Source organism: Pseudopipra pipra, chromosome 3 (assembly GCF_036250125.1).
Source record: "Pseudopipra pipra isolate bDixPip1 chromosome 3, bDixPip1.hap1, whole genome shotgun sequence".
NCBI lineage: Eukaryota > Metazoa > Chordata > Aves > Passeriformes > Pipridae > Pseudopipra > Pseudopipra pipra.
In genome coordinates, this window is record NC_087551.1 from 948,915 (window position 1) to 975,839 (window position 26,925).

A 26,925-nucleotide genomic window follows, 5' to 3' on the forward strand; every position below is an offset into this window, starting at 1 on the left:
GGGACCCCTTTAGTCGTTCCCAAAGATGGATTCCTTCGGGAGCTTCCAGTGCTGAATTCCCAGGGAAGGGGAGCGGGATCCAGCGCTGTTGGATCTGGGTCAGCTCGATCCTGGAGGTGTTTTCCTGCAGCTCCGATGCTGCTTTTATTTGTGCCACTCTCCAGGTTTCCAGGGAATTAGCTCTCCCGTAACGCAGGACAGCCGAAGCTCAGGCTCCACGGAGGAGGGCTGCCCTTTCCTGGGAATATCCCGCCCCAAGGAAAAAGGCAGGAGAAAGGGCAGAAAACGGGCCTCGCTCGCACCTGTGTCCTGCCCCCGTTGCCTGAGCACAGGGGGCTGATCAGCAACGTCCCTACACGGGGGAAACCGGGACATTCCTGCCCGATCCTTCCCTGGGATGATGGAATTCCATACTCCTGAGCAGCCACTCGGGACTACAACTCCCGGCGTGCCCCGCGCCCGCGCGCCGCGATGACGTCACCACGCGCTGTCGCTGTCTCCATGGCGACGCTGTCGCGTCCCGGTGGCCGCTCCCACGGGAAGGTCCCGGCCCGGGAACACCGGGAATGGCCCGGGGGATGGAAGACCCTGCGATCCCCCCGTCCCCGCTGCCCCGGGAACACCCTGCGATCCCCCGGGAAAGGGAATCCCGGCGGCAGTGTCCCAGGAAATGCAGGTGACTCTTTTAGGGTTGGGAGAAAGTAAACCAGGAGCCTTTCCCGAGCCGGGAGCTGCCATCCACATCCAAGCTTGCTGGCAAAACCGGTAGCTATTCCACACCGGCTCCCAAATAATCCCAGGTTTTGTTTCCCTTTTCCAGGCGGGACAACGTGGAGCCTTTTCCTCTCTCCGAGCTCGGGGTCCCAGCAGAAAACAAAGCTATCCAGGGAATCCTCTGCCCCATGGCTGTGGAGCTCTGCCACCTCCTCCTGGCCCTGGAACGGGAAGATGGGATTTGTGAGACCTTTCCCAGCTTAGGGGAGAAGGCGGAAAAGCTGGCCAAAGCCCTGGAAGAACTCGCTGCTGTGGCAGGAAGGTGAGCTGGATGGGAGGGTCAGGGGGATGGGAGTCTCCCGGGTGGATTTGGGGGCTGGGAAGAGATGGAAAAGCTGGTAAGGAGCCTGCATCCTCGGGGAGAGGTAGGATCAGGAATGGGGAATAGAAGTGGGAAGGAAAAGCAGAGATATGTGCTTGGAAGGGACACGGCAAAGCAACACCTCAGCCAACCACGCTTAAGATAAACACATCCCAAAGGAACATTCTGTGGATTTAAGGAATGCTTTGGCAAATCCAGAGCCCAAACCCACAGATCCTGGCAGACAACACCCACCTTCCAGAGGCAGATCCCACGGATCCCAGCCAGCCCTGGGGTGGGGAATGGTTGAGATAACACTTCCCATCCGTGCTGCTTCCCGGCCTGCCGGAGCGCTGAGCCCAACCCTCCCATTCCAGGCTGGCCTGGGAGTCCAGCGAGGAGGGGACCACGGAGATGTGTCCCATGGCCAAATCCCTGGAGCAGGCCGGGAGGGATGTGCTCCTGGCAGCGCTCCAGCTCCAGGAGCACCCGGAGAGCCCTCAGCTCCGGGAGCACCTGGCAGCGGCTGCCAGGAGAGTCCTAACGGAGACAGCGAAGGTGAGCGGGAAGGTGGGAAGGGACACGAGCTGGGGAAGCTCCAGCAGATCTGTGGAGCAAACGGCACCTTCTCCCCCCTTCAGGATGAAACAGGGATGGGAATTCCTCACTGGATTTTGTGCCTCGTTCCCTGGTTAGGTCCTTCAGCTGGAAGAGGCCGCCGGGATGAGGCGGATCACCCGGGCAGCCGGCCGGCTCCTGGAGTGCCTGTGTGTGCTGCGGGATGCCCGGGACACGCCGGGGCTCCTGGCAGCATTCCAGGCCTTCTCCGAGGCCGTGCTCCTGCTGAGCCGCCTGACAGCCAAGCGCCTCCAGGAACTCGGGGATGGTCCCGCACGGAAGAGCTTGGCCCACACCCTGCAGCTCCTCCACCGGTGTGTCCCCCTGCTCCACGGAGCCGTCAGGCATTCCAGGGATCCCCGAGCCGACCTCTCCGGAGACGACGCTTTCCAGCTGACAGAGGGGACCATCAGGGAGCTCCTCTCCCTGCTCACCGAGCCCCGGGACAGGAGCGGGATCTTCTCCCAGCAGGTGAACATGCTCCTGGAGCTCCTCTCCCACCCGGACAGACTGCGCCTCTCCGAGGGCGGGCTCAGCTCCCACCTGGAAGCGGTCATTCTCCATGGAATGCTGCTGGCAGACTCATCCAGGCTGGATCTGCAGCTGGAGCTGGTGGAACGCTGCTGGGTCCTGCTACAGCTGAGGAAGAGCATGAGGCGGTTGGAAGGATGTCCAGGACAGGGCCGGGGAGAGCATGGATTGGAGCAGGAATGTCACAGCATGAGGAAGGAGCTGGAAAACCTGGACCGGACCGTGCTCAGGGCCACTCTGTGCCAAATCCTCGAGGGATTCTTTGAGGAGAAGGAGCCCCTGAGGCAGTTAGTTGAAGGTGCCCTTGCTCTTGCTGGTCCAGGGTGTTTTCCAGCAGGACCAGGAGGAATTCTAAGGAAGCTCCAGCCCCTCACCGCCACCCTTTTTGCTCAGGCCCAGCAGATGCTCCGAGCAGCCGAGCTGGTTCTGGCCCGGTGCACCAAATCCCAAACTGCCAGGGAAATCCGGGAGTGGGTGGAGCACCTGCGGAGCCTCCTGGGCAGCCTCCCTTCCCTGCTCCTGGAAAGGAGTGGGAACAGCAGAGCAGAGCAGCTCCAGGCCCTGTGCCACGCCTGGGCCGGAGCCACCGGCAGCCTCCTGTGCTGCTTCGAGGAGACGGTCGGCACACGGGAATTCCTGGAGCTGTCTGTCCTGGAGATGGCCAAGCACAGGGAATGGTGTGAGGCGGCGCTGGGACACCAGGATCCCGAGGGATTCTCCTGGCACGCCGCTCGCCTCACCAGCTGGGCACGCTGGGTGGTTGGAGCCACTACCCGGCACGTGGACAGGGCCACAGATCCCATCTTCAGGAATGGGCTGCTGGTGTGGGTGGAGCAACTGGCCAATTCCATCCTGGAGCTGAGGGCAGTGCCAGCCCACTGCCTGCAATCCCGGGATGCCTTTTCCCAGGCAGCCAGCTGCCTGATGGACGCTGCTCTCCGTGTCCAAGCCGGGCTGGATGGGTCCAACCACCTGGATATCCTCAGCCCGCTCCGGGAGCGAGTGCGGAGCACCGAGGTGGCAAAGGGGCCGGAGCTCAGCCCGTCCCATGCTGGGATACAAACCAGTATGGATGAGGCCACATTCCACAGTGACATCCCAAGTCCTCCATCTTCGCCAGCAGGCACCTCCCACCCGGATGTTCCATGGGAAGGGGGTGCACACCCTGCCATCACGGCTCTCCTGGAAGCATCCCGAGCCCGGGACACGGCCGCTGTCGGTGCCGCTGGCTCTGCCTTGCTGGAGCTCTCCGAGGGCTGTGTGGATGCAGCACGGGAAGCACTGCCCGTGGCCGAGCCCCCCCAGCTCCTGGTGCTGGGACAGCACCGGGACATCGCGGCACTGACCCCCAGGATTATCAGCCTGGCCATGGAAACAGCCCGCAGCCAGCTCCGTGCTCCAGGCAGGCTGATCCACATGGCACTCAGGCTCTCGGGAAGGATCCAGGACACCCAGCAGTGCCTGGCAGCCGTGGCAGGCTCTTGGAATAGTCTGTCCCAGCAAGTGCTTGGGTTTATCTCGTCAGGTGACTTTCCAAGAGGGAAGCAGGCTTTGGATGAGGCCATGCTGGCTTTAGCAGGAGCAGTGCAGTTGGCAGGAGACATTGCAAGCACAGCCTGTAGTAAGGAAAATCCCATTCCCTCCCAAGCTTGGGATAGCTTTCTGCAGGTCCAAGCCAAGTTTTCCCGTGCTCAGCTGAACACCAAAGTGTTCCTGGGGAAGGCAGAATCCTTCAGGGGCTCCTGTGGGATGGAAAAGGCCATGCTGGAGCTGCACGGTGTCCGGTGGGCCGTGGGCATGTGTGTCCTGCTGCACGCCATGGATCGCTTCGTGGGAAGGGATGTGCTGTTCCTGAGGGAGCTGAGCAGGGCTGTGAGGAACAAGGTTGGCTCACGGAGCCTCCTGGCTGCCGTGGCCGAGAATTCCCTGAGGCTGCAGGAGGCTGCCCGGCTCTCTTACCTGTCCTGTCCCAGAGACCGTGGTGCCAGGGAAATCCTGGCGCTCCGGGGGGAGATCCAGGTGCTCATGGAAGCACTGCTGGATGTCTCCAACACCCTCCTGGTCTCCCCACTGCCTTCAGCCAGCCTGTCCATCCGCTTCGAGCTCCTGCAGAGGGACGTGGCCCTCAGGGCCAGGGCGTTACTGCTCCGCTTGGAGAGGGTCAACACGGAGCAGCTGCACATCATCCAGGACGTGGTTGGAGCAGCCCTGCCTGGCCTCTCCCACGAGGAGAGGGACAGGAGCAAGGAGGCCTTTGAGGAGAAGGCGAGTCGGCTCATGGCTGACGTCCAGTGGGTCAGGAACACCCTCCGGGACGCTCTGGAGGCCGGAGCTCAACTGCCACCGCGGGACAACCCGCTCTCCACGGCAGAGCACCTTCTGCTCCTCACGGCCCACGCCGTGAGCAGCGCCCGACAGAGCCTCTGGAGCCACTGGGACATGGGGGATGCCCACCTGGACACCTGGGATCCCCAGGGCACAGGGGATGCCCACCTGGACAGTGTGGTGTGGTACTGGTCAGCCCAGGCCCGCTACCTCCTTACACAGCTCCAGGCCACCCACGGCATCGGCACAGACGTCCTGCGGCGCATCACGGAACGCCTGCAGCGGGACCGGGCATTCCCAGGACAATCCCAGCTCTGCCCAGCCCCACAGCCCACTGAGGCAGCGGGAAGTCACCCGCTCGGGAGCAGAGCAGGGAGTGGAGCTCCACAGGAAGCAGGTGAAATGGTACAGTAGCTCTTTTTCCTATCAGCTCTTCCTGCAGGGTAATGGTCTGTCACTCCTGGTGCTCCCAGCATGGAGTGGGAATGTGAGGGATGCTGGCAGGGCCTCTGGAGGTCAGCACTCTGACCCTGGGCAGCTCAGGTTGCTGGCAGCCTGGAGTCCCGATATCCGATCGGCATCAGCAAACCCATCCTAAACTCTGCCATTCCAGAGGGGCAAGGGCTGTACCAGTCTCCCTCATCTTCCCACAAGCTCCCTCTGGGAATACCAGCAACTCCACTCCCACAGCAAACACTGCTGGGTGTTGGGAGCTGGGAAAGGCTTTGGCACATGACCCAGGTCCCTCAGGAGAACTGTTTCAACTGTGCTCTGAACTGTGCACTGTCAGCTCACGTGACAGCTGCTCCCATTTGGAGCTGGCTCCAGGGGCTTTGGATCTGGGAAGAAGGGCTGGTGGGGAGTTGGAACAGATGCAGCAGGGCCCCCGCCTCTCCCACCAACTTTACTCACCAAAATCTGTTTCAGAAGCAGGCAGGTGGAGGAGGTCACTCGGCACCGCCGTGTCCGCACGCTCCGGACCTGGAATCTCTTCCATTATTGTCTGGACAGCAGCAGGATGGCCCTTCCAGCATCTCCCCTGCAAAGCACAAGAAAGGAAACTGTGACACAGAGCAGGGCAGCCCCAGCAAGGTGTCCCAGGTCATCCAGGACATGGCAATGAGGATGCTCCACATGGCTCAGTTCCTGAGGAAGAAGGGCCCCATCGCGGTATGCAGCATTCCACCCCTCCACTTCTCCCTCAGGATCACAAAGCCCATCCCAAATCCCTGTGTCACCCCATTCTGGGAAGAGAGGCACCAGCTCTACTTATGCAAAATACTCAAAATTCCTTCCTCTTGGTTAGATGTGAGCTTGGCATCCCATCCTTTCCTCGTTCCAGGATGCATCCGGGCCTCACGTATCCTTCCCTGTCCTGCAGGAAAAGCTTTTTCCTCCTTCCCTCCCCAGTCCCATTGATTTTTATCCCGTTTCAGAGCAAGGAGCAGTTTGTTGCCTGTGCCAGGCAAATCGCTTCTGACGGGCAGGTGGTTGTCAGATTTGGGCACATCCTTGCCAAGCAGTGCCCAGACCAGAGATGCTCCACGGAGCTGCTCCGCGCCTCCGAGCACACCCACACCCTCAGCAGCCAGCTCGGCATCGTGGCCAGGTGAGCTGCCAGGCCCAGGGGTCGCCTCTCCCAAGGTCATCCCAAGACCCTGGAGAAGGAATGGGCATGGTGGCCCCCGGAGGTCCTTGTGGGCGGTGGGAGTTCGGACACCATTCAGAGGGTTCCCTCTCCTGCCCGGGTTTCCCCGCTCGGATGGCACAGGGGACGAGCCGGGTTTGGAGTAATGACACTGTGGGATGCCCAATTCCCTTCCAGTAAAACCCTCTGGAATGTCTTTTCAGGGTGAAAGCAGTGACTGGGGAGAGCAAGTCCTCCTCGGAGCTGCTCCTGAGCAACGCGCAGAACCTGGTGCGAGCGGTGCGGCACCTCCTGGGCGCGGCCGAGGCGGCCTCTGTCAAAGTGAGTGAGCCTCGGGATCAGCCACGGGATCAGGGAATGCTTGGGGGCAGGGGGAAGGGTTGCTCCAAGCCCCGGGTGCTGTGGGACTCCAGCTGGAGCAAACATTCCTCCTGGGATGTTTTTATTCCGTGCCTTTCTGTCTCGTTTCCAAAGCCCACCTTACACCTTCCCAGGTATTGTTCCTGGAGTCACCCTTAGCTGGAAATAGTCCCTGCCAATCCCCTTTATTCCCAAAAGCCAAGCTCCCACGAGCTTTCCATGCAGCTGCTATCAATAGCCAACTGATCCAACTGGAAACAGTCTGTGGGAGCAGATTTTACCTGAAAACACTTGGAAAACAAGTGCAACCACCACCAGCCTCTCCTGAGGCAGCATTTCCAGCTGAGTCCCATCCTCCTCTACAATCCTACAACATTTTCTGGGATCAGCCTGTCTTTTTGAAGGAGACAGTTTTTTAAAATCCCATTCCCTGTATAATCAGCCCCAAGGGTGACAAAGCTCCTCCTGTGTTAATTAATTGCCCAAACTTAAAACTTCCTATATTTGTCCATTTTTCACTTCGCTGATTCCAGCCTGGATTAATCAATTAATTAATCTTGACTGTCTAGATTCCAAAGTCCTTTTTGACCTGGAAATCTCCCTTTGGAAATTTCCCTGCTTCTCAAGAAACTGCACTCCTTTTCTCTCCCTGTAAGCACCTTTTTGAGCATTTTTAAGCATTGTGAGCATTAAGAGGTAGAAATCCCACATGCAGACTTTCCTGTCATTTAGGATGTACAGGGATATTTAAAGCAATTATTTTGTCCAACAGGGTTTGGGACAACCCTCACCTGACCCTGAAGCAGAAGAAGTTGCTGCTTTTTGCCTGCAGTGGAAGAAAAACCTGTCGTGGCACAGAGCCAAGGAGGCTTTAAATTCCAGCAGGGATGAGTTAGGGCTCCGCAAGACTCGGGAAGCAAAGGCGGAGCCCACCCTGATGGCTGGGGTGCAAGAACCACCCCCTCAGACCAGGAATATCCCAAAGCATCCCAGGCCCAGGAAAGGACACACAGCTATGGACAGACACCTGTAAAACCAGGGAGGGGCTTCTCATCCTGATGGTGTTGGAGTATTTGCAAGATGAAGGATTCGTGTTGGAGCGTTTCCATTGTGGCAGGAAAATCTTGGAAGAGGCTCCGTGGGGAGGCCAGGAATGTTCTGGTGAGTGTTTTTACCCACAGGGCAGCAAACACCAGGTGGTGACACAGGCTGGACAGGGCTTGGAGCAACCTGCTCCAGTGGGAGGTGTCCCTGCCCATGGCAGGGGAGGGATGGGATGAGTTTAAGGTCCCTTCCCACCCAAACCATTCCAGGATTTTATGATCCACAGTTGCTCAGTCTTTCTGCACTCCAGAGAGCAGACAAGGTCACAGATCACATATCCAGGGATACAGCAGTGGGTACCTTTTTATTGTGTCCCTGATCCTGCAGATTTCCTCCCCAAATCCCCCTCAGCCCCAGGATTTTCTCCTACCAAGTAAAACCTTCAGTCCCGACCATCGCCCACCTCAGAGCTTCCAGAGGATCCCAGACTGGTGCCACTGGCTGCTCCTGCATCTCTGGCTCTCCACATCCATCCTTCACAGCCTCAGGGGACGGAGCTGCAGGTGTCCCATGGAAACGCTGATCCATGCTGGAATACCGCGCGTGCAGGAGGGCTGGAAACAAGCCTTCCCTGTGGAATTCACAATCCAACACCACAGCAGATCACAACTGGCTGGATGCACAGCCCATTCCAACCCCACCTTGGTGTCCCCACCTGCCTCTCTATCATGTTCCCCGTAGCAGGAATTCTGTTACCTGTGCGGTCGCAAGGAATCTCCTCCGTGTTCCAAGGGAGAGCAGCAGGCACGCCAGAGATTCTGGGAAGCAATCTGCAACGGATAAAGCAGGGAGCAGGGGTGGATGGAGGAGCAGAGCAGCCCCAGAGGTGTTGGGAGGGTCCATGGAGACCTGTGGGGTTGGGGGAGAGGAAGGAAGGGAAGAAGGCAGGAAGGAAGGAGTGAGTTACAGAGTTACCCAGACTGTGAGGACTCGCTGGCCTTTGTATCCATGTCCTATTTCCACACCATTTTTCCCTGCTGGCTTGGTTTTTTTGAGGAAAACCTTGACCAGCCACACTTGTCACTACATGAAGATGTAATTACGCAGAACTAATGGATCACTCTAAAATAACAACCAGGTTCCCTGTCCCTTACCCAGTTTTCCTGTTCAGAAGACCATAAAATTAATGGAATTTACGCTCTGGGAAATCAGGGAGGCAAACTGAAACCGCAATTGCCTTTGGAGATGTCTCCTCTGCCATGAAGGAATTACCAGCTTCCCTGGGTTCATCCCTGCAAGAAACCAAAACCTCAGAATTTGGGATAAACTGGATTGTCCCAGTGGAAGCATCGCTTGGGCCAACAAAGAAAGAAGAGGAAAAGGTGCACCAAGGAAGAGACTTAATGCAAAGATACATTCCAAAGGGGCGGGAAGCAGGTGGTGATGGAGCAGCTGGCAAGTTTTTATTGGAAAGGCAGCTGGGCTAGGAATGACTACATTTCCTCTGGAGAAAAAGCAACCCAAAAGGCAGGACAGGAGGCTTGGAGGACATTTGTGTTCCCCCGTGGAAATTAAAGACATGCAGGACGTTTTGCAGTGGAAAGTGGCAACTCTCTCCAAGAGGGGCCTTGGAAACCTGGTAGATAGTTAAGTTAAGAACCCACCAAGCATCCCACTGCGCTATCCCACGGCGTTATCCCCCTCATCCCAGCGTCCCCACGGAGTCACCACCAGGGATTAACGGTACCCTTTTTAATTGTTTTGTTAAAAATGTCGCCGAGACACCATGAATACAAGTACTGCGGTTACAGCCATACAAAAAAAGCAATACAAATTAAGCAGCTGAATACAAAAATACGTTGAAATACATGAACACCACAATGGAACTCGGAGCACTAAATCCCAATCGTGTAGGTGTGGAAAAGAAATTAAATAAAAACCTTTTTTTTTCTTCTCGTATTAGACAACGTAGTTCTCTCCACTTTGAACAGTTACTTCTCCTAGTTATGTACTTCACAATTTTTTTCTATGTACAGCATAGAATAAAATACTTTGAAAAGATATGACATTTTTTTTCATCCTCAATATGCGATAGAGTCTCTTTTACACTAATATTGACTGCAGGAATAAAAACTGTCCGTGTCTTACACCAACGCATCGGAAAAGGAGGAGCGACGGTTTCCTTGGAATTCATTTACGCAGGTTTTCCATAGGTTCGGGGGTTTGGCAGTCCTGGAACGGCGTCTCTCCCGGGAATTAATGTACATAATATTGCTTGGATCTATACAAATGTGGCAATCGGATCTAAGTGGTGGTTGGGAAGAGGCAGCTCACACATATACAGCTCGGGGGATTTTCCATGACTTATTTACAATGAAAGTGCTTTTCTCAGCTCTAACACGATCCGGGGGGATTGGTTTCCTTTCTACAGGTCAATTATTAGTCTCCCTGAAATTGGAAAAAAAAAAAAAAAAAAGGATTCTCTAGAAAATACCACAGCTTTGCAAACACTCGAGCGCACTGGAGAACTGCGTGTGGTTCGGGATTAGCAGCTGAAAAGTGGTGGGAATTATAATTTAAAAATAAATAAAGCCAAAAGAGGTAACCCAGGTACAAAACAGCAGAGAACTGCAATATCCACAACGGTAAAAAGGCTCCAAAGCCATCTGCTAACAAAACGGGGAAGCGGTTGGATCGAAAGTCTTGAAAACATCTTTCAAGGATTTATCATCCGACTCCCCGTTGGGATCGTTCTCCGGGGTCTGCGTTACCTGTCCGGGCTGCCTCACCTGCCTGGGGTCGCTGTACTGCGGCCTGATTAATCCCGACAAAGCCTGGATCGGGAGATTATGCACGGCAGGAGCAGCGCTGGAGTGTTTAGCCTGAGATTTACTGGTGCTGTTCGCTTTGTCTGAAGCAGCCTCCGCTGATCCTTCCGTGGGTTTTTCCGCGTTGGAGGCGGCTTTCTGCAGGGACGCGTCTTCCGCCAGGCTGGGCTCGCTTTTACTGGAATTTTTCAAAATACTTTTTTTCTGGTTCTCTCCGTTCTCCCCCGAACTGGCCGGCGCCGTGTCCGAGGCGGAGCCGTGATCCCTGGGATCGTACAAACTGATCCCGCTCAGGATGGAGCCGGGGGTTCCCAGCCTGACACCGCTGGACGACAGTTTGGGCGCGTACGGAGGGAGAGCGTCGGGGTCGGGTTTCGGAGTCGCGGCTTCCGAGGGCTGGGATGAGCTGGCGGCAGCTCTGGCGAGCCGGGGGTCAAACTTGGGAGGGTGGGAATCCTTCCCGACTCCGTGGTGCGCGTCTGCGCTCGACAGTCTGTGGAGTCTGGGATCCACGTTCTTTTGCAAGCGGGGATCCCCCAGTTTGCTGGAGCTACTGGCGTGGGAATCCGCAGCCGGATCCAAGTAGCCGCTCCGGCCCGCGAGGCTGTTCTTGGCCTTGGCAGCGAGCCGGGGGTCGGCCGGCATCGCGTTCGGGTGCGGATCGTTCTTCAGGTTCCGCAGTTTGTTCAGTCTCTGGTCGGCAATGAGCGGAGGGAGAGGTAAATTGATGGAGGAGACGGGGTCGGGCTTAGGCAAAGGGATTGGGAGCAAGTCCTCGGGGGCCCAGACGATGTGCTTGGCAAAGTTGGGTTTCATCAGGGTCACATCCATCTTGATGTGGCTGAACTGCCGGAGCTGGGAGCGGGGATCCCTTAACGTGACGCCGGGCAAAGGTTCCAAGGGAATGAGGAAAGCCCGTTCCCTCAGCTCTCTTTCCGAGTCCTCCTCGTCGTCGTCCATCCCTTTCTGCTTGACTTTGACTCCGGTGTGCGCGTGGTGCAAATCCAGTTTGGCCGCCCCGAGGGAGGAGCCGGCGTGGCCCTCGCTCACCTTGTGCATCCGTGGATCGCGGGCCAGCCGGGGGTCCAAGGATGCCGAATCGGAGGGTTTCCTGGGATTGGGCCTCGGAGAGGCCCGAAGTCTCGGGTCAGCAGTCTGAGGCCCCATACCTTTGTCCTTGGCCAGCCTGGGATCCGTAGGAATTCCCAGCATGTGCTGCTCCGTGGAATGTTGCTGCCGATTCCTAAAGTTTTCGCTCTGTTTCTTTAAGGTTTTGAGGATCGATTTAACACTGCTCCCCTCTTCCTCCTCGCTACTGGAATACCAGTTGACATTGTCATCTAGAAACCAAAGAAATTCCAAAGAATTTCAATTATTCAAGCAATTAATCCCCAGAGAATCCGACACATTTACTCCACAATGGGAAACTTCTCGGTGAAATCAAGCTGAAAAGATCTGACATTAAATCATAACTCCCTGTGTTATAAAAACAGTATCTAAAATGACAAAACTCCATCTAACCAAAGAACTGACATATCAAAAAATCCTGGAGGTACTGGAAATACTCCCAAGCTCTGCAATGTTCTCTCTCCATATCCATCAATATTTGGGAAAATAACCTGCTTCCAAACAAGTCTAACAGTGCTGGTGAAAAAACCCACATTTAAACTCTGAGTCTCGATGGGAGAATGAAAAGTAAAATGGCCCCTTAAAACCAGATAAATGAAAAACCTGCTGCCTTACTATAATCCAAATCCCAAGGTTTGGGGGAGAAATCAAGATTCAGGGTGGGAAGAAATAAGAATATTTAATTTTAAAGGATATCACAGAGGAAAAAAATACTGCTCTAGAAAAAAAGATCAAAGAGGTGCAACTGAAAAACCAGGATCTAGGATGCACCTGCATTCCTGGCAGTGAGAAACCCTTCTGGTTCAATCAGGGATTTTCAGAAGTAATTATCAACCACAGAACCTTTTAAAAGTGCCAACTAGATCCATAAATTATCCACGGATCTTCTTCCTTGGAGCTAGGATGAAGCAACTAAGCCTGTACTAAAATCCCAGAAGCTGGGAGGAAGAGCTGAAAATACTGAGTGGCTGCTTGTGCATCCCCAATAACGTGAGCGGTGACGCAAATCACTGTCAGCAGATTTATTCCCGGCTAATTCCCAGCCAAGAACCGGGTCGAGAATTCCGACAAAACCCTCCTCACCTTCGTCTTTGCTCATGGCCCTCTGGCCCTGGCTGCTGGCAGAGTCTCCATCCCGTTGGTGCTTCTGGCTGAGCCTGGCATACAGGGCCTTCTGCATGGCGGGCAGGAAATCGGGCACGTTGAGGGCCTGGTTGTGGCCCATGTGGCCGCCCATGCATTCCGACTCGCTCCCGCCCGCGTGCGACTCCTGAGCCATGAGGTGAGCCTGGTGGTCTGGGAACTCTCCGTGCCATGTTCCATCTGCAGGAGAACAAAGCTCTGGTTAGCACCTATCCCAGAGAAGTTTTCACAGCTATAAGACATGGAATCATGGAATGGTTTCGGTTGGAAGGGACCTTAAAGGTCCAGTACCAACCCCCTGCCATGGGCAGGGACACCTTCCACTAGCCCAGGCTGCTCCAAGCTCCATCCAACCTGGCCTTGCACACTTCCAGGGGCAAGCCACAGCTTCCCTGGCAACCTGTGCCAATACCTCACCACCCTCACAGGCAACAATTTCTTCCCCATGTCCCATCTAAACCTAAAGCAAAACATGACTTATTCAACACAACCGGACACCCCCAGCTGAAAAAGCCGGAACACTGACGACATTCCGGGGGGTTTCTCTCCAAGCTTCTTCCAGCAGACGTGCTTACCTCCGGAATTATTGGCTGGCTGGAAGTTATGCACAGCTTGGTGGGAATAGTAGTTGTCGTAGAAGTCGGCGGGGTTCTGCATGGACTCGTATTCCCCGGGCATCTGCTGGTACTGCGGCCCCGGGGGACAGTGGTTGTCCCTGGGCATGTTCACCATGTGTCCCTGCACGCCGGGGGAATTGTAGGAGCCCCCGAGCCCCGGCGGGGTGAGGGGAGGCCCCCCCTGCTGCCCTTGCATGGGCATTCCAGTCTGGTTCTGGGGGCCCATGTACCCCGGGGGAACCCCCTGCATGGGGGGGCTCTGCGGCATTCCCGGCCCCGGGGGCCCTCCGCAGGGATGGTGGCCGGGAGAGCCGGGGTGCATCGGGGGCCCGTTGTGTCCTTGGGACATGCCGGGGCCCGGCCCCGGACTCGAGCCCGGATTGTACATGTGCTGGGAATGCGGGTCGTTGCCCTGGAACGGCGGCCTCGGGGGCGACGCGCTGTTGTAGAAGGTCGGTGGCCTGGGGGAGGAGAAAACGGAAGGAATCAAATTTTGGATCTACAAAGCCCGACAGCCCACTGGCTCTCTCCTCCCCCTCCCCGCTCTTACTTGTACTTATTTGACCTTAAATTGGATAAAAATCCCAAAGGAGCAGAATTGTTTTCCAAGAGAGTTAACTACGCCCATTCCATGTATCACAGAATCACATGGAATCATTTAGGTTGGAAAAGACCCCTGAGATCATCAAGTCCAACCTTTGCCTAGTCACTAGACCAGAGCACCGAGTGCCACTTCCAGTCCTTCCTTGGACACCTCCAGGGATGAGGACTCCACCACCTCCCTGGGCAGCCCCTTCCAATGCCTGACAATCCTTTCCATGAAGAAATTCCTCCTGCCCTTCCCCTGGTGGAGCTTGAGGCCGTGTCCTCTTATCCTGAATGACAACGGGGTTTGGCTGGAAGCACATTTTTTTCAGCATTGGCTCATCTCCATCAGTTTTCCTCAAGAAAAAGCCAACTGCAAAAAGACTGGAGCAGGGAATGAACTGCTCCACCTGCAGATGGAGATGCCAAAGCAAGAGCCAACGGAGTGACCTTCTGGAAGGTCAAGCCTTTCCATGGAATGCATTAAATAACTCTGATATCAAGTATCTGGCAGATCCTTAACTTATCCCAGAATCCTGACAGGAACAAAGCCAATGATTAAATACTAAATGAGAAATATTCAGAGAAGTTCTACCCAGAACTCCAACACCTACTTCTTCCCAATTTTGTGGGCCAAATCCACAGTGGGCTTCACGACTATTTCAAAAAGAGACGGGATTTTCTTATAATCCCCTGAAGGATCCTGATAATTTTCCATGTCGGACTCGGAGAAGGGATATTGCTCGGGGGGGGTTGGCAGGAGCCCGACGCCCGGAGGGGGTTTGGGAAGAGGAACTATGCCCCGCTTCCGGAGCTCCTCCAGCTCCTTCTCATCTTCATTCTGGGGCTCCTCCTCGTTATTCAAAACCTGGAACAAAGCCACGGAGCAAACAGTCCATCAGTTTCCCACTATTTGCAATTCAATTTAGTCTCGCACCTCCCATTTAAATATTATTATTTACACATTTAAATAAACAACCTTCCCTGGATATTGACATCCCACTCAGAGGATTTATAAACCCATTTCTGGGGGTTGTTTTGCAGGACACCCAATTCCCAGGCAGGAAGAAAACTACTCCCAGTAGCCAAGAAGGGACAATTTCCCCCAAGTCCACTTCCTTCAGACAGGAATTCTACGTGAGAGGAGTGGAAGGAGTTGTTCTAAGATTCCCAATGTTTTTAGTGTTGGATTCACCCCCCTTTTCTGTTAAGGCCTGTTGGGCAGTGACTGGAGAGAGACAGGAAAATCCTACGTGAACCAGAGGTCAGGATTAGTGCCTGGATCCCTCACCTTATCCAGCAGCTCCTTTGTTTCCGCAGTCAGGGGAGCGTGAGAGAATTTGCACTTATCTCCTTGATAGCACTTGGCTCCTGTGTGGTAGAACTTGCAGGGGAATTCATGTAATTCAAGGAGTTAAAGATTCCTAACAGTTTGGGAAGGTTAGAAAATCCAGCTGGCAGCTATCCTTCAATTCTTCACCAGGAATTCATCTTTCCAATGCCACACGTTATGAAATTTGGAAGCTAAAAACCAACTTACCTCTTACTCCCAACTTAAAATTCTCCTGATAATTACATTTCTGTGGCCTTTGGATTTCATTTTCAAGTTGTGATTAAAAAGGGGAAGGAAAGCACAAGAACAATAATCGGGAACAGATCAGAGGTTAAAAAATATGTGGATAAATATATCTGAACTTCAAGGAGTTTTATCTTTAAAAATGTTAAAAATCCTTAAAATTGACACAGCCCCAGATTTTATATTTATTTTTTCCTCTTAACTAGTTAAGAAAAAAAAATCATCTGTAACAAATCTACCATCTTTGGTAGAGTCTCTTAAGGAAAGAAAGAGCCACCCTTAAAAATCACTTACACCAAAATAAACAGAAATAAACAGCAATATAAACTTCCTGATGAATCCTCAAGTGTTTTCAAAGGATATTGTGCAAATAGATGCAGTTCTCTCCTTTGGTGCAGTAACCCTGGATGTAAAACTTGCAGATTTCCTTTTTCTTCTCAATCTCTGCGTCGTGATCAAATTTACACTGTTCCCCCTATAAATATATCAAAAAACAAGGAAAAGCCATTAGTGAAATGCTGAACAATTTCATTTCACACTGAAAGAAGAACATCCTCCTCAGCTCCTCAGCTGAAACTTTTCATCTTGACTAACACTGACTTGCATTAGAATCACATCCCTAAAATGAGTGAATAGGAGAAAATTCCTGGATTGGATTTCAAAGGAATATACAGAGTGGTGACAGAAAACAAGCTGCTCTTAGTCTCAGGTCTTTTCTCTGTCTCCACCTTAGAATTTGCATTAAAAAAGGCATTTAAGCCAATATTTTCCTGGATTATTTTCCATGCATCCTGTTATCCATTCGGATTATTTTGCTGGGCAGGGGGTTTGTGGATCTTTTTAGCATTTATTTTCATGAACAAGACACCAGGTGCTCTTTCAGGCCCTTTTAAAACTGAAGGTGGCAGCAAATACTCGTCTCACTGAGCCAAACTTTCAAAGGCAGCAAGAAATACAATATTTCCAATAATTTTCGCCTTTATTTTGACCATTTGAGAAACAAACATAAAATATTCCACTTCTAAATCCTGAGGAACCAAAGAAAAGTGAGTCACTCGCTGAAGAAGCATCCAGTGGTTTAAGGGTGTGTTTTATAACAATCCCACTTTTTAGAGAGAGAAATCACTTGGACATCAATGTTTCCAAATTAGCAAGGAACAAACAACTTAATATATTCAGGGATTGTTGCCTATTTAGGTTCCAGACTTGTGAGATTTATCATATGATAAAATATTTTTATTTGGTATTTACATATGATGCACTGCCAGTGTAAGTTTATGATGCTGTCACAGATGCTTTTATTGCATATATTAATAAAAATATAATACTTACAATGGAATTAATAAATTAAATGGAATCTAATAGCAGTTAAATTCAAAATGTGTAACAGAAGAGGATGTTTTCCCACAAGCAATTCTGCTGGATTTATCAATACATCCTCAAAACCTCAGAAATCAAAATATTGAGTTGCAACACCCAAGTTTTCTTTAAATCAGCTAAGAATGAAGTAAAAAAAAGAATTAAAACTGTACCTTAATGCACCTGCCTTCGAGGAAATATTTACAGATCTGTTTGCCCTTGTGCTCCACCGTGTGCTGGTTGATGAACTCCTGGCTCATATTCACCCACTTCTTCACTGGTTTGCCATCCTGGAAAACCAAAAAATCCCCCTTTTACTGATGCTGCACAAATATTAGTTGCCACGTGGTGCCCTGGGAATAAGGGCTGTGATGCCAGGTACCTCATGGAAGCCATCAGATCCTTTGTTGCCTCCTCTTCCCCTGCCCCGATCTTTGCGCTTCAGCTTCTTCTGCATCCCGCGCCCTCGGCCCACGTTGTAATTGTTCCCTCGCTGGGAAATGCCTGGAAAACGGGAATGACCTCTTCAGACCAGGAAATTAAGGGAAAATGGTTCTCCAGTGGCATCATGGAACAAAGGAACTCTCTTTCTGCTGTTGGAAATGTCATTTCTAACCAGCCCTGGGGAAGCCACCCCTGGCAGTTTCCCTCACCCAGGTCTCCATCCCAGAATGATCCAGGACACAGCTGCTGCCCCCCAGAATTCCCTTACCTTTCTGGATCCCTTTCATCCCCTGTTTCTTCACCGGCTCCTTTGGGAATGGAGGTCCCAAATCCCCACTGGAGGTCTCCTTAGCCTGTCTGTACTGTTTCAGCTGGTCAGCAAAATCCTCATCCTTTTCTTCCTCGTTGTAATTCCCAAAGTTTTCATCGCTGTAGTGACTGTAGTCATCATATTCCTTACTTTTGACATTTTTTTTATGCTGCATTTTCTGGGAACTCATGTAATTCCCTGACACGTGCCCATGCTGTAGGAAAGGGACTGCATTAGGAAGCAACTCCGTATTTCCAAATCCCACACTCCAAACCACTCTAAAACCCCATTTTTGGGGCTGTTTTACTCCCAGATTTGCCCCAAGAAAGCATCAGTAATACAAAGAAAACCAGTTATTCAGTAAAAACCACTATTTTTGATTCCCAGACTGGGAAAAACCAGGACAAACTGAGCTCCCAGGCAGCAGAATCAACTTTAGATATTGCAAAATGGTTTTTCAAGAGCTGTTTCCTCTTAGCCCCATCTAAATCCAACACAGGCAATAAAATATTCCTTAGTAATAAAGATTCCTTAATTCCTGTTGCCTCGTGGAGGAAAAATTGGTATCAAGCTTGTTCACACTACCTCCCTTCTGCCACAGATCCTGCTCTCCATCTGGGAATATACCCAGGGAGATGAGAACTAGACGTGCTCCCTGAAATCTGGGAGAACGGGCACCGGGATCGAGCCAAGAATTCCCGAACCACAGCGTTTCCATTGGCATCTTTGAAATGCCACCTGAGAAATCCCTTGAAAAACTTCCTACCTGACTGAAGGACGAATCATAATCCCTGTAGGAAGAGCTGCTGCTCTTCTTGTGTGGCCTTTCCGGGCGCTCCAGGTCGGAGTCGTGGCTGTAGTCGGAACTGTCATCGCTGGAAGGGGAATTATGCTGGAAATAAAAGCAAAAAGAGCTGTGGGACTGCCAGGAATTTCAAGGGATCCATATGAGAACACTCTGTTTTTAAAAAAGGACCAGCAGGTTTCGTTTTCCAGGATCAAGTTTTATTAACCTCTTGCACTGAAGTTGATTGAAATCTCTATTAGCTGCGTTTTCCCAATGAATTTTCCTGAAGAATTCACTCATCTTGCCTGACATCTTTTCTTTCCATAAATAATCAGCACAAAAGTGAAACTGGTAAACTGAAATTTTTGCCTCTTTATCCTAAAAACTCTCAGATCCCTGTGGTTCAGCTTCCAAGCCTGCTCTCAGTGGCCAGGGCTTAACTTAAACCACTGCTTGAGATTTAAAACCAGTTTAAGTCTTAATACAAATGACACCATTTTAGTTTCCCTCTCCAGTTCCCTGGATTCTTGTCTAAACCTGGAAACCTGCAATTCCAATCAGCACCTCCAATACTTTGCTTTTTTGTTCCTAACCTTATGCTTGTCCCGTCTTCTCCTCTTGGATTTCTTCTTTTCCTTCTCTTTTTTGCGTTTTTTCCGGGATTTCCGGTGGCCTTTCTCGGTTTTCTGTTTGTCATCTCCTTTTGTGCTGTGCTCCTTCACATCCTCATAGGCAGCATCATCTATCTCCCCGTCTTCCAGCTCTCCATCTTCTCTGTAGGAGGAAAAACAGCAGGACAATAAAATTCCACGTCACTGTCCAGCTCGTTAGCACTGGAAAAAAATAAAAAAGGTTAAGAAGTTTGAAGCAACCCCAAGCTGTGATTTTTGGGATAAATGGATAAGCCAGGGAGAAGACATGACTGCTGTATGACCTCCTACGGCCTGGAATTTCTTGGAATTAACAAGAAAGTGAAACTGGAGCATAAATATTCCTGAAACACCTGCAGCTATCCCAAAAAAAACCAATTCTATTTTGACAACATCAGCTAAACTCGTTCCCTCAAGGATCAATTAAATTATCCTCCTCAAATACCCACTGGAAATGCTCTCTGGGAACAAGGTCGTTCCCATTTCCCAGTTCCCTGGGGAACTGCACTCATAGACTTCCACTTCTGGGACACATCCAGGGCTGGAATAACTCTCCAGGTAAAACACTCTCTGTAATACAATCCTTTGGATTGCATGTCAGAGGGAAGATTACACAACTCCTCTAATCCCTACATTCTTTCCACAACATCCAAGCATTTTCCAAGCACTGAACTTCCAGAATGTAAAAATTAAAAAAAAAAAAAAAAGAAAAATAAGAAAAGCCACAAGCTAACTGGATAAATATGACTTGGAAAGGTAATGGTCAAAAATGTATCATTTCTTGGGAAAACCGTTATTCTTCAAGGAAAGCTTCAGGGAATTGGCAGGGCAGGAATTCTCATCTGGTTTAGAGGCTTTTATTCCCATTTAAATCCCAAACTGGAGCTGTGCACTAGGAAAGCAGAGCAGAGCCTCCCCCTCTTCCACAATCTCCAGCTACTCAGAGCTCCATGGATATGTGAGAACCACCCCAGAAAGATTCCCACTGTCCCCAGGGGATTCCTAGGGCATCTCCCAAATGGATCAGAAAGGAACAGAACCCAGGGAGAATCAGGCTGGAGAAACCACTGAGCAGTCACACAAATCTCTGGGAAGGGAAAACCAAAATCCACATCTCTGGGCAGGGAAAAAAATTAAAACCCCACACCTCAAATGACTCCCCCAAATTCTGGTGGTTTAACTTCATTTCTAACCTTCAGACCTGGGGTTTTAACTCCACTCCCTTCACCTCATTCCGGGTCAGTTGTAAAAATAGAATTCCTTATGCCCAAAAGAGGATTTACACCTCAAGCTCCTTAAGCCCAAGATCCAAACCCAGGATGCATTTCCTCAGATATTATGGGGATCCCGAGCCTCAAACATTATTCAAGCCTCTAAATTTTAGGTTTGATTCAGGGCCTCAGAAAGGTCTGAGTTAAAAACAATTATATTTTGGTTTAAAATAGTGCAGGAGACCTTAAACCACCCAAGTGTTTGTGACACTGGTCCAGAACAATTTAAAGAAAAAAAAAACCTCCCTCCCAATGCTCTCAACAGGTTTATAAAATGATAAAGAGCTCAATAATGAAGATAATAATTATTTCAGTAATGAAATATTATTGTATGAAAACTCCATGCCTAAAATAAGACATTAGAGGGCTAAAGTTCCCCAAATTTTGAGACTAGGGTGCTGCTAGGCTAAAGAAATTAGGAATTAATAAGGACAGTAATTCCAAATAACACAGAAATTTAACTGGGAAAATCAAATAAAACCAGAGGGGTGGCTGGGAGGAGTAAGAAAGTGAAAGTCAGTGAACTCCAAGTGATTTTCTAAAGTTCCTGGGAAAGCTGGCACCGATTTATGTGTTTATTTGCTGGAACTGAGTTTGCCTTCAACTTCCTCCTCACCCACAGAACCAAGAGATCCTCACTAAATGCTCACCTTGCAGGAAAAACCTTTCCAAGGTCCCTGTATTTGAAGGCTCAGACCCTTCATCACCAAAATAACATCAGCAAGAGGAGTTAACTACAAACATTTAAAGAATTACAAACAATTTGGCTTGAGAAAACAAAGACTCCGGATTAAAACAACCTTCCAACTTGGAATATTCAAACTGTGAACAGACAGGGCTTTTTACTGTTTTCTACTGCTCAAAAAACAGTAACAAAATCAAAGACACTGGATTAAAACAGGATTAAAACAACCTTCCAACTTGGAATATTCAGAGTGTGGCCAGACAGGTTTTTTTTTTTTAACTGAGCAACTTCTTGAGAATTCTGCAGATCAGCTCAAATCGAACCATGTATTAACAGCAATGCCCCGAATTCCTGCTGCACAGACTGATGGAACCTGCGAGGTTCCCAGTATGGGTGTTCCCTGCAGTGAACTGGTTCTACTGGTCCTGCATTTGCACACCTGATGTGACACAAAAACCTGGAGTTGGGGCTTTTCTGCAGTGAGTTAAGAATGTATTTTACCAAAAATATGATCTCCCGGGTCGTGTTTGCTGTTGCTATTTGGGAATTAAAGCATTATAAAGCAACGCTTATAAATTACAATTAATTAGAGTATTAGGTGGCACTTAATGGTTCTGTTGCACAATTCACCAGTGTCACAACTGGCTGTACTGGTGGGAATGGCTGCTTTCCAAGCTGGAAAAACTCTGCTCCCAGCAGAACCTGGAGCCACTCAGGCTTGTCCTCGAGGAGGACCTGAAAACATGGGATATTTTCAATCCCTGAAACAGTAACAAGGCACAGCCTGACTCCTGGGAACTCCCCAGCACAGCTCTGGGTCCCAGCTTAGGCAATCCCAGTGGATCCCTGGGGTGCTTAGGGCACAGCACACGGAACACGGAGCGTGACACAACTTCCACCCTTTCCCAAGGACAAGCAGGAAGGGGAAAACAAGACCCAGCAGCTCTGGGCTCTTCCCTGAACCTGGCACTAAAACCCATGATTGTTTTGGTCCCACTTCCCAATTCCTAAGGACAAGCAGGAAGGGGGAAAAAAAGAATCAGCAGCTCTGACCCTTTCCCTAAATCCCAGGACTATTTTGGGACCACTTCCCAATGACAAGCAAGAAGGGGAAAACAAGAATCAGCAGCTCTGGGCTCTGCCCTGACCCTTTCACTAAATCCCAAGACTATTTTAGGAGCACTTCCCACTTTTGCACACGGAATTAGGGACTCTTTCTCCAGTGAGGAAACTGTTGCATTTGCCCATGAGCCCCTTCTTTTTTCATTTGTTTTGGTCTGTTTTTCCCAGTGTTTTCCAGCCCTCTGAAGTACCACAGAGGGTTGTGGAGCTGTGTGGGGGGAGGCCAAGCTCAGGGAATCCCAAAAACCCAGCGTTTTTAACTCCTGCAGCTGTGTCAGGAATGCTCTGAGTAGGTGTAGGCTGAAGGACGGGTAGTTCCCACCCTGGCACAGTATTTTTGGAACTAGTTAGGAAGGCCAGGGCTGCCTGGAGAAAGGATTTGAATTTCCAGCAGCTGCAGGAGAGAAAGGGAGGGAGGGAGGGAAGGAGGGAGGAACAGAGGTCCTTTCACCAGGAACAGGACTCTGGTTTCTGCGCATGGGGATTGAGAGGTGGCAAAGATAACGTCAGTCAGCCCTTAATCTGCATAAAAAAAGATCCAGTTAAATGTGTAAGGTGGAATCTGGCAAGAAAATGACGTTAAATATGGCTCTAGTGAGAGATTGTGGTATCAACAAAAACAGCCAAAAATAAAAAACCCGCCCAAGTCGGAGCACCCTTTCCTGCCTGAGACAGAGAACAATGGTGACATTCAACAGACACCCCCTGGAAAGTGCAATTTATGGAAAGAATGGAAAACAGCCCCCCTTCCCAGCCAGAATAAATCAATGAAGATGTAAAAACGCATGCATTCCGTAAGGAAAAATTAAAACCTTGCTAAAAAAATGCACTTTTTAATGCAGTGACACCCCCCCTCCCCTCCTTGCATTCCCCCCACCACCACCCCGGTCCAGCCTGAAGGTGACCTGCCCCCCCAAAAACATCGTTAACCCCCTCAGGCACATTAACAGAGCATCATCATCAGCATCAGCATCATCATCATTACCAGCATCACCCCACTAAGTACCACCATTATGAGAAGCGGAGAGAGAGAAGAATGTTACTCGACCTTTCGTCCCCTGCATGTTGCCTGTCAGAGTCGGGCATGTTTGGGTCAAGAACTGGGTTTGGGGGTTTGGAGAACAGGCTTTCAAAGGCCATTGTGCCTGGCTGTGGTGTGGTGAGGAGGAGGAGGAGGGAGGTGGAGGAAGGCAGGGCCCCGCCGCTGCCCGCGGTGCGGAGCGGCGGGAGGAGGCGGCGGCGGCGGCGGCGCGCACGGCCGCGCTGGGGGCGGCTCGGTGAGGAGGAGGAGGAGGGCCGGGCCCCTCAGTGAGGAGAGATGATGAAGGTTTGCACTCACGGTTACTTAGTGAGACACTAACGGGCACTCAGCGCCCGGGCCCGGCCGCCCCGCGCGGGCGCTGCGGGCAGGCGGCGGCGGCGGCAGCGGCTCGAGCGGCAGCCCCGGGGCACAGGAGAGCGGGAGGACACACACACGGGGGGAGGGAGGTGCTGCTGGCCGGAGATGGCGGCCCTAATTCTTCCTTACAAACATGGCGCCCGCGCGAGGCACTCGCACAAAATGGCGGCGGCGGCTGAGAAGGGAGGAGGAGGAGGAGGAGGTGGTGGTGGTGGAGGAGGACGAACGGCGGCGGCAGCAGCAGGAGCAGCGGCGGCGGCAGCAGCAGCAGCGGCCCCCCCGGGGCTTTGCCCGCACACGCTCGCTTAAGCGCCCGCGGCCCGCACGCGCCGCCGCCGCCGCCGCCACAGTGTCTTCTGCGCCCGCCGGGGCCGCGATGGCGCCGCGCTCCCTTCACGCCGCCGCCGCCGCCGCGGCCGCCCCGCCGCGCTCCTCCCCCGCCCCCTCCTCCTCCGCCCCGCCCCGGCCCGCCCCCCGCGCGTCGCCATTGGCCGCCGCCGCGCCGCCTCGCCCGCCCATTGGCGCGCCCGCGCGCCCGTCAACCCCCGGAGAGGCGTCACGCGCGGGCCACGCCCCCGTCCCCTCGGCGGCCGCCGCCGTGCGCGCGCGAAGGGGGCGGGGCCTCGCGGCGCGCGGCGTCACGTGCCCCGCTCCGTGTGTATCCCCCCCTCTCTCTCCGCCCGTCACGTGACGGCGGCGCCATCCGGGACGCATTTTCCCCACTGGAATTGCGGGGGGGGGGGGGGGGGGGGCGGGAGGGGAGAAGAAGAAAGAAAAGGGAGGGAAAAAGGAGGGGAAAAGGGGAGGAAAAGGGAGGCGGCTTCCGGCCGGCGAGAACCGGGACGAGGAGCGGCGACGGGGCCCCCCCGCCGCCGCCGCCGCTGCGTCATGGCCGCCCCCCCACCCTACACGCGCTGAGAGCAGCGCCCCCTGGCGGCGGTGCGTGAAGGGGGGGAGCCGGCCCCGCGGGGCTCATTAGTGACATTAATAATAATTACATAAAACTTGCGTCCCCGGGGCAGCCGTGACGCCGCCACCGAGATAAAAGTGTTTTCCCTTGGAATCGCGGTTCGGCGATGTCAGGGCGTGACAAAGAAGCGGTTAAAACAATAAATAAACATGCGAAGGGAAGACGCGGCCGTCGGAGCGGGCGGGATGTTTCTTAATTAAAAATGTCCCCCAAAAAGTTACTTTCTTTTTTTTTCCCTTTTCCGGTCTGCCTCCCTGCCTCGCGGGGCTTTTCGGGACGTGGGACTCGGTTTTTTTCCAGCGTCAGCAATCCAAGGGAAAAATACGATTTATTAAAAAAAAAAAAAAAAAAAAAAGAGGGAACAGCCACATGTATTCCCATGGGTTCCCATTGGGAAGAGCCTCAGATCCATGAGGGGGGAACCATCTCCCGTGTGGCCAAGCTCGACTGAGGGTCCAAATCGTCATGGAGATGAGGCAAATCCAAGGAAACAACTGGAAAACGGCATTCCAGCAGTGCTGGGACTGACACAGGGCTCTGGGGAGGTGCTGGTGGCTGGGGAGCGTCATCAGGGCTAATTAGTCCTAATTAGCCCCATCACACAGACCAATTAACTCCATGGTGCCCACAGGGCTCAGTACCATCTCCCCAGGCCATAGGGAAGGAAAAAAAAATGGGATTTCAAATCCGGAATAAAAGGAAAAATCCTTAAATATTGGTTAAATATTCCGATTTTTAACATGTAGTTGAAGGTAAGTTCCTGTACGTGTTTAATAATTATCATTCTTTTAATTGTAGCTCAGACTGAGGAGAAGCTCAGGGATGCTCCAGGCTTGGGATGCTCTGCTGGGAAAGGTCCATGAGGAATGGATTTTGGGAAGTGGAGGATGATGAGGAGAAAATGGGATGTTGTAGTTGCCTCATCACCCACCCTCCCCGAGCTTGGGGCTTGTCCCTCCTCATGGAGTAAGGAGGAGAGAGAATGCTTTCCCAACCCAGTCTCCCAAATTCCAAGAAATTCCAAGATTTCTCTCCTTCATCCTTTGCATTCTCCCCCTGAGCCATTTGAGGTGAGAAATGGTGATTTTTGAGGCAGCCTCTGGAGCTAGCTGTGCCCATCAAAGGGGAGCCAAAGAATTCCAGCTGGTTTTTTTCGGCTCCAAAATATTATTATCCCAAAGAAAAGGTGTATTTTAGGGCCGGAAGAGCCTCTCTCTGCCCATTCCAGCCTCGGGAAGTCTGAAAGGTGCCGGAGCAGCCACTCTGGGAAGGGAAAAAAATCTCCTCGAGTCAGCTGGAATGGCAGCCAGAGGTTTGCAGCCCGGAGAGCTGACCTTAAACTTTTCCAGGGCTGGAAAGGGAGAAACCAGCTCACCCTGGCCTTGGGAATTAGGAAAATGTTGTCAGCCTGGAATTGCGCTGCAAGGAAAAGCCTCCGGAGCGCAGTCTAGGCGCCCGTCTCCAGCTGTGTTATCCGGTGAAAGCAGCACATGGAAACTATTCTGCCCCGTCAGGAGCTTGTCCTCTCCCAGATTCCTGGTTCTTGGCTCCCAGATTTTGTTATCATCCCAAAATACGGTCATGGCCTGCTGCAGGAGCACGTCCAGCCAGGCTGGGAACTGCCAGGGAATGGGAGAAGGAGGAGAAGGAGAAGGAGGAGGAGGAGGAGAAGGAGAAGGAGAAGGAGAAGGAGAAGGAGAAGGAGAAGGAGAAGGAGAAGGAGAAGGAGAAGGAGAAGGAGAAGGAGAAGGAGAAGAGCAGCCATGCTCCTAGAAAGGCCTTTTTTTTTTTTTTTTTTTTTTGGGGCTTTTTAAGGAAGTTTTCTCTTCCCTCCCCTCGCACAACCCTGGGATGCATTTCCCTGCCCAGCTCCACATCCATCCGGAGCTCCCGCCAAGCCAAACATCCTCCATCTGCTGGCAGCAGCCCTGAATGTCCCTCCTTGTTCTGCCTGGAGAGATCCAACCCATCCCAAGCTCCCATGGAAAGGCTGTACCCCCCAAAAAAATCCAGGAGCTCAATCCCCCAAAGGATGCAGAGATCCATCTCCCCCTCAGGAGACAGATCCATCTTGGGAAATCTCCCTCTGTGGGGCAAGGACTGGGAAGGGTTTTGGTGGGTGCAGCTCAGCAGGATGCTCAGGGGTGAGGATTCCTAGGGATGAGGGTGTTCCAGGGTGAGGATTCCGGGGGAAAAAAGGATGCTCAGGGATGAGGATTCCCGGGGGAAAGGATGCTCAGGGTGAAGTTTCCTTGGGGGGAAGGATGCTCAGGGATGGGGATGCTCCGGATGAGGATGCTCCAGGGATAATAAGCCACCTCCCAAGCAATGTAAGGCAGGAAAGTAAAACTCCGGATAACAGATTCTTGCCCCACCAGACCCAGAGCTCTCCTGGATGGCTCCAGATGAGCATTCCCACCATCCACACATCCATTGGGTGCTTCACTCTG

The 26,925-nt window shown here is 52.1% G+C and overlaps 2 protein-coding genes across 7 annotated transcripts; one reads left to right on the forward strand and one right to left on the reverse strand.

Annotated features, from left to right (window-relative positions):
* The first annotated feature begins 504 nt into the window (after positions 1–504).
* LOC135412293 (uncharacterized) lies at positions 505–21,566 on the forward strand. 6 transcript variants are annotated; one of them, XR_010429557.1, is made up of 9 exons: positions 505–676; positions 821–1,036; positions 1,453–1,633; positions 1,772–4,954; positions 5,477–5,719; positions 5,986–6,158; positions 6,401–6,518; positions 7,330–7,718; positions 14,947–21,566. XR_010429557.1 is itself a non-coding variant. In XM_064650921.1 (8 exons), exons 1-8 carry the CDS (start codon positions 567–569, stop codon positions 7,588–7,590), a joined length of 4,485 nt encoding a protein of 1,494 aa, XP_064506991.1. In that variant the 5' UTR covers positions 505–566; the 3' UTR covers positions 7,591–9,664. The 6 variants fall into 6 exon arrangements, 3 of the variants coding, with proteins under 3 accessions (XP_064506991.1, XP_064506993.1, XP_064506994.1); XR_010429555.1 differs by lacking the exon at positions 14,947–21,566 and adding an exon at positions 7,989–9,664; XR_010429556.1 differs by lacking the exon at positions 14,947–21,566 and adding an exon at positions 8,760–9,664.
* ZC3H6 (zinc finger CCCH-type containing 6) lies at positions 9,339–23,423 on the reverse strand. Its single transcript, XM_064650936.1, has 12 exons — positions 23,155–23,423; positions 18,972–19,152; positions 18,358–18,483; positions 17,550–17,805; positions 17,220–17,341; positions 17,011–17,127; positions 15,842–15,953; positions 15,194–15,303; positions 14,517–14,770; positions 13,276–13,778; positions 12,641–12,880; positions 9,339–11,769 (listed from the first exon to the last, which is right to left on the reverse strand). The coding sequence occupies exons 1-12, from the start codon at positions 23,244–23,246 to the stop codon at positions 10,271–10,273; spliced, it is 3,612 nt and encodes a 1,203-aa protein (XP_064507006.1). The 5' UTR covers positions 23,247–23,423; the 3' UTR covers positions 9,339–10,270.
* Positions 23,424–26,925: the final 3,502 nt, after the last annotated feature.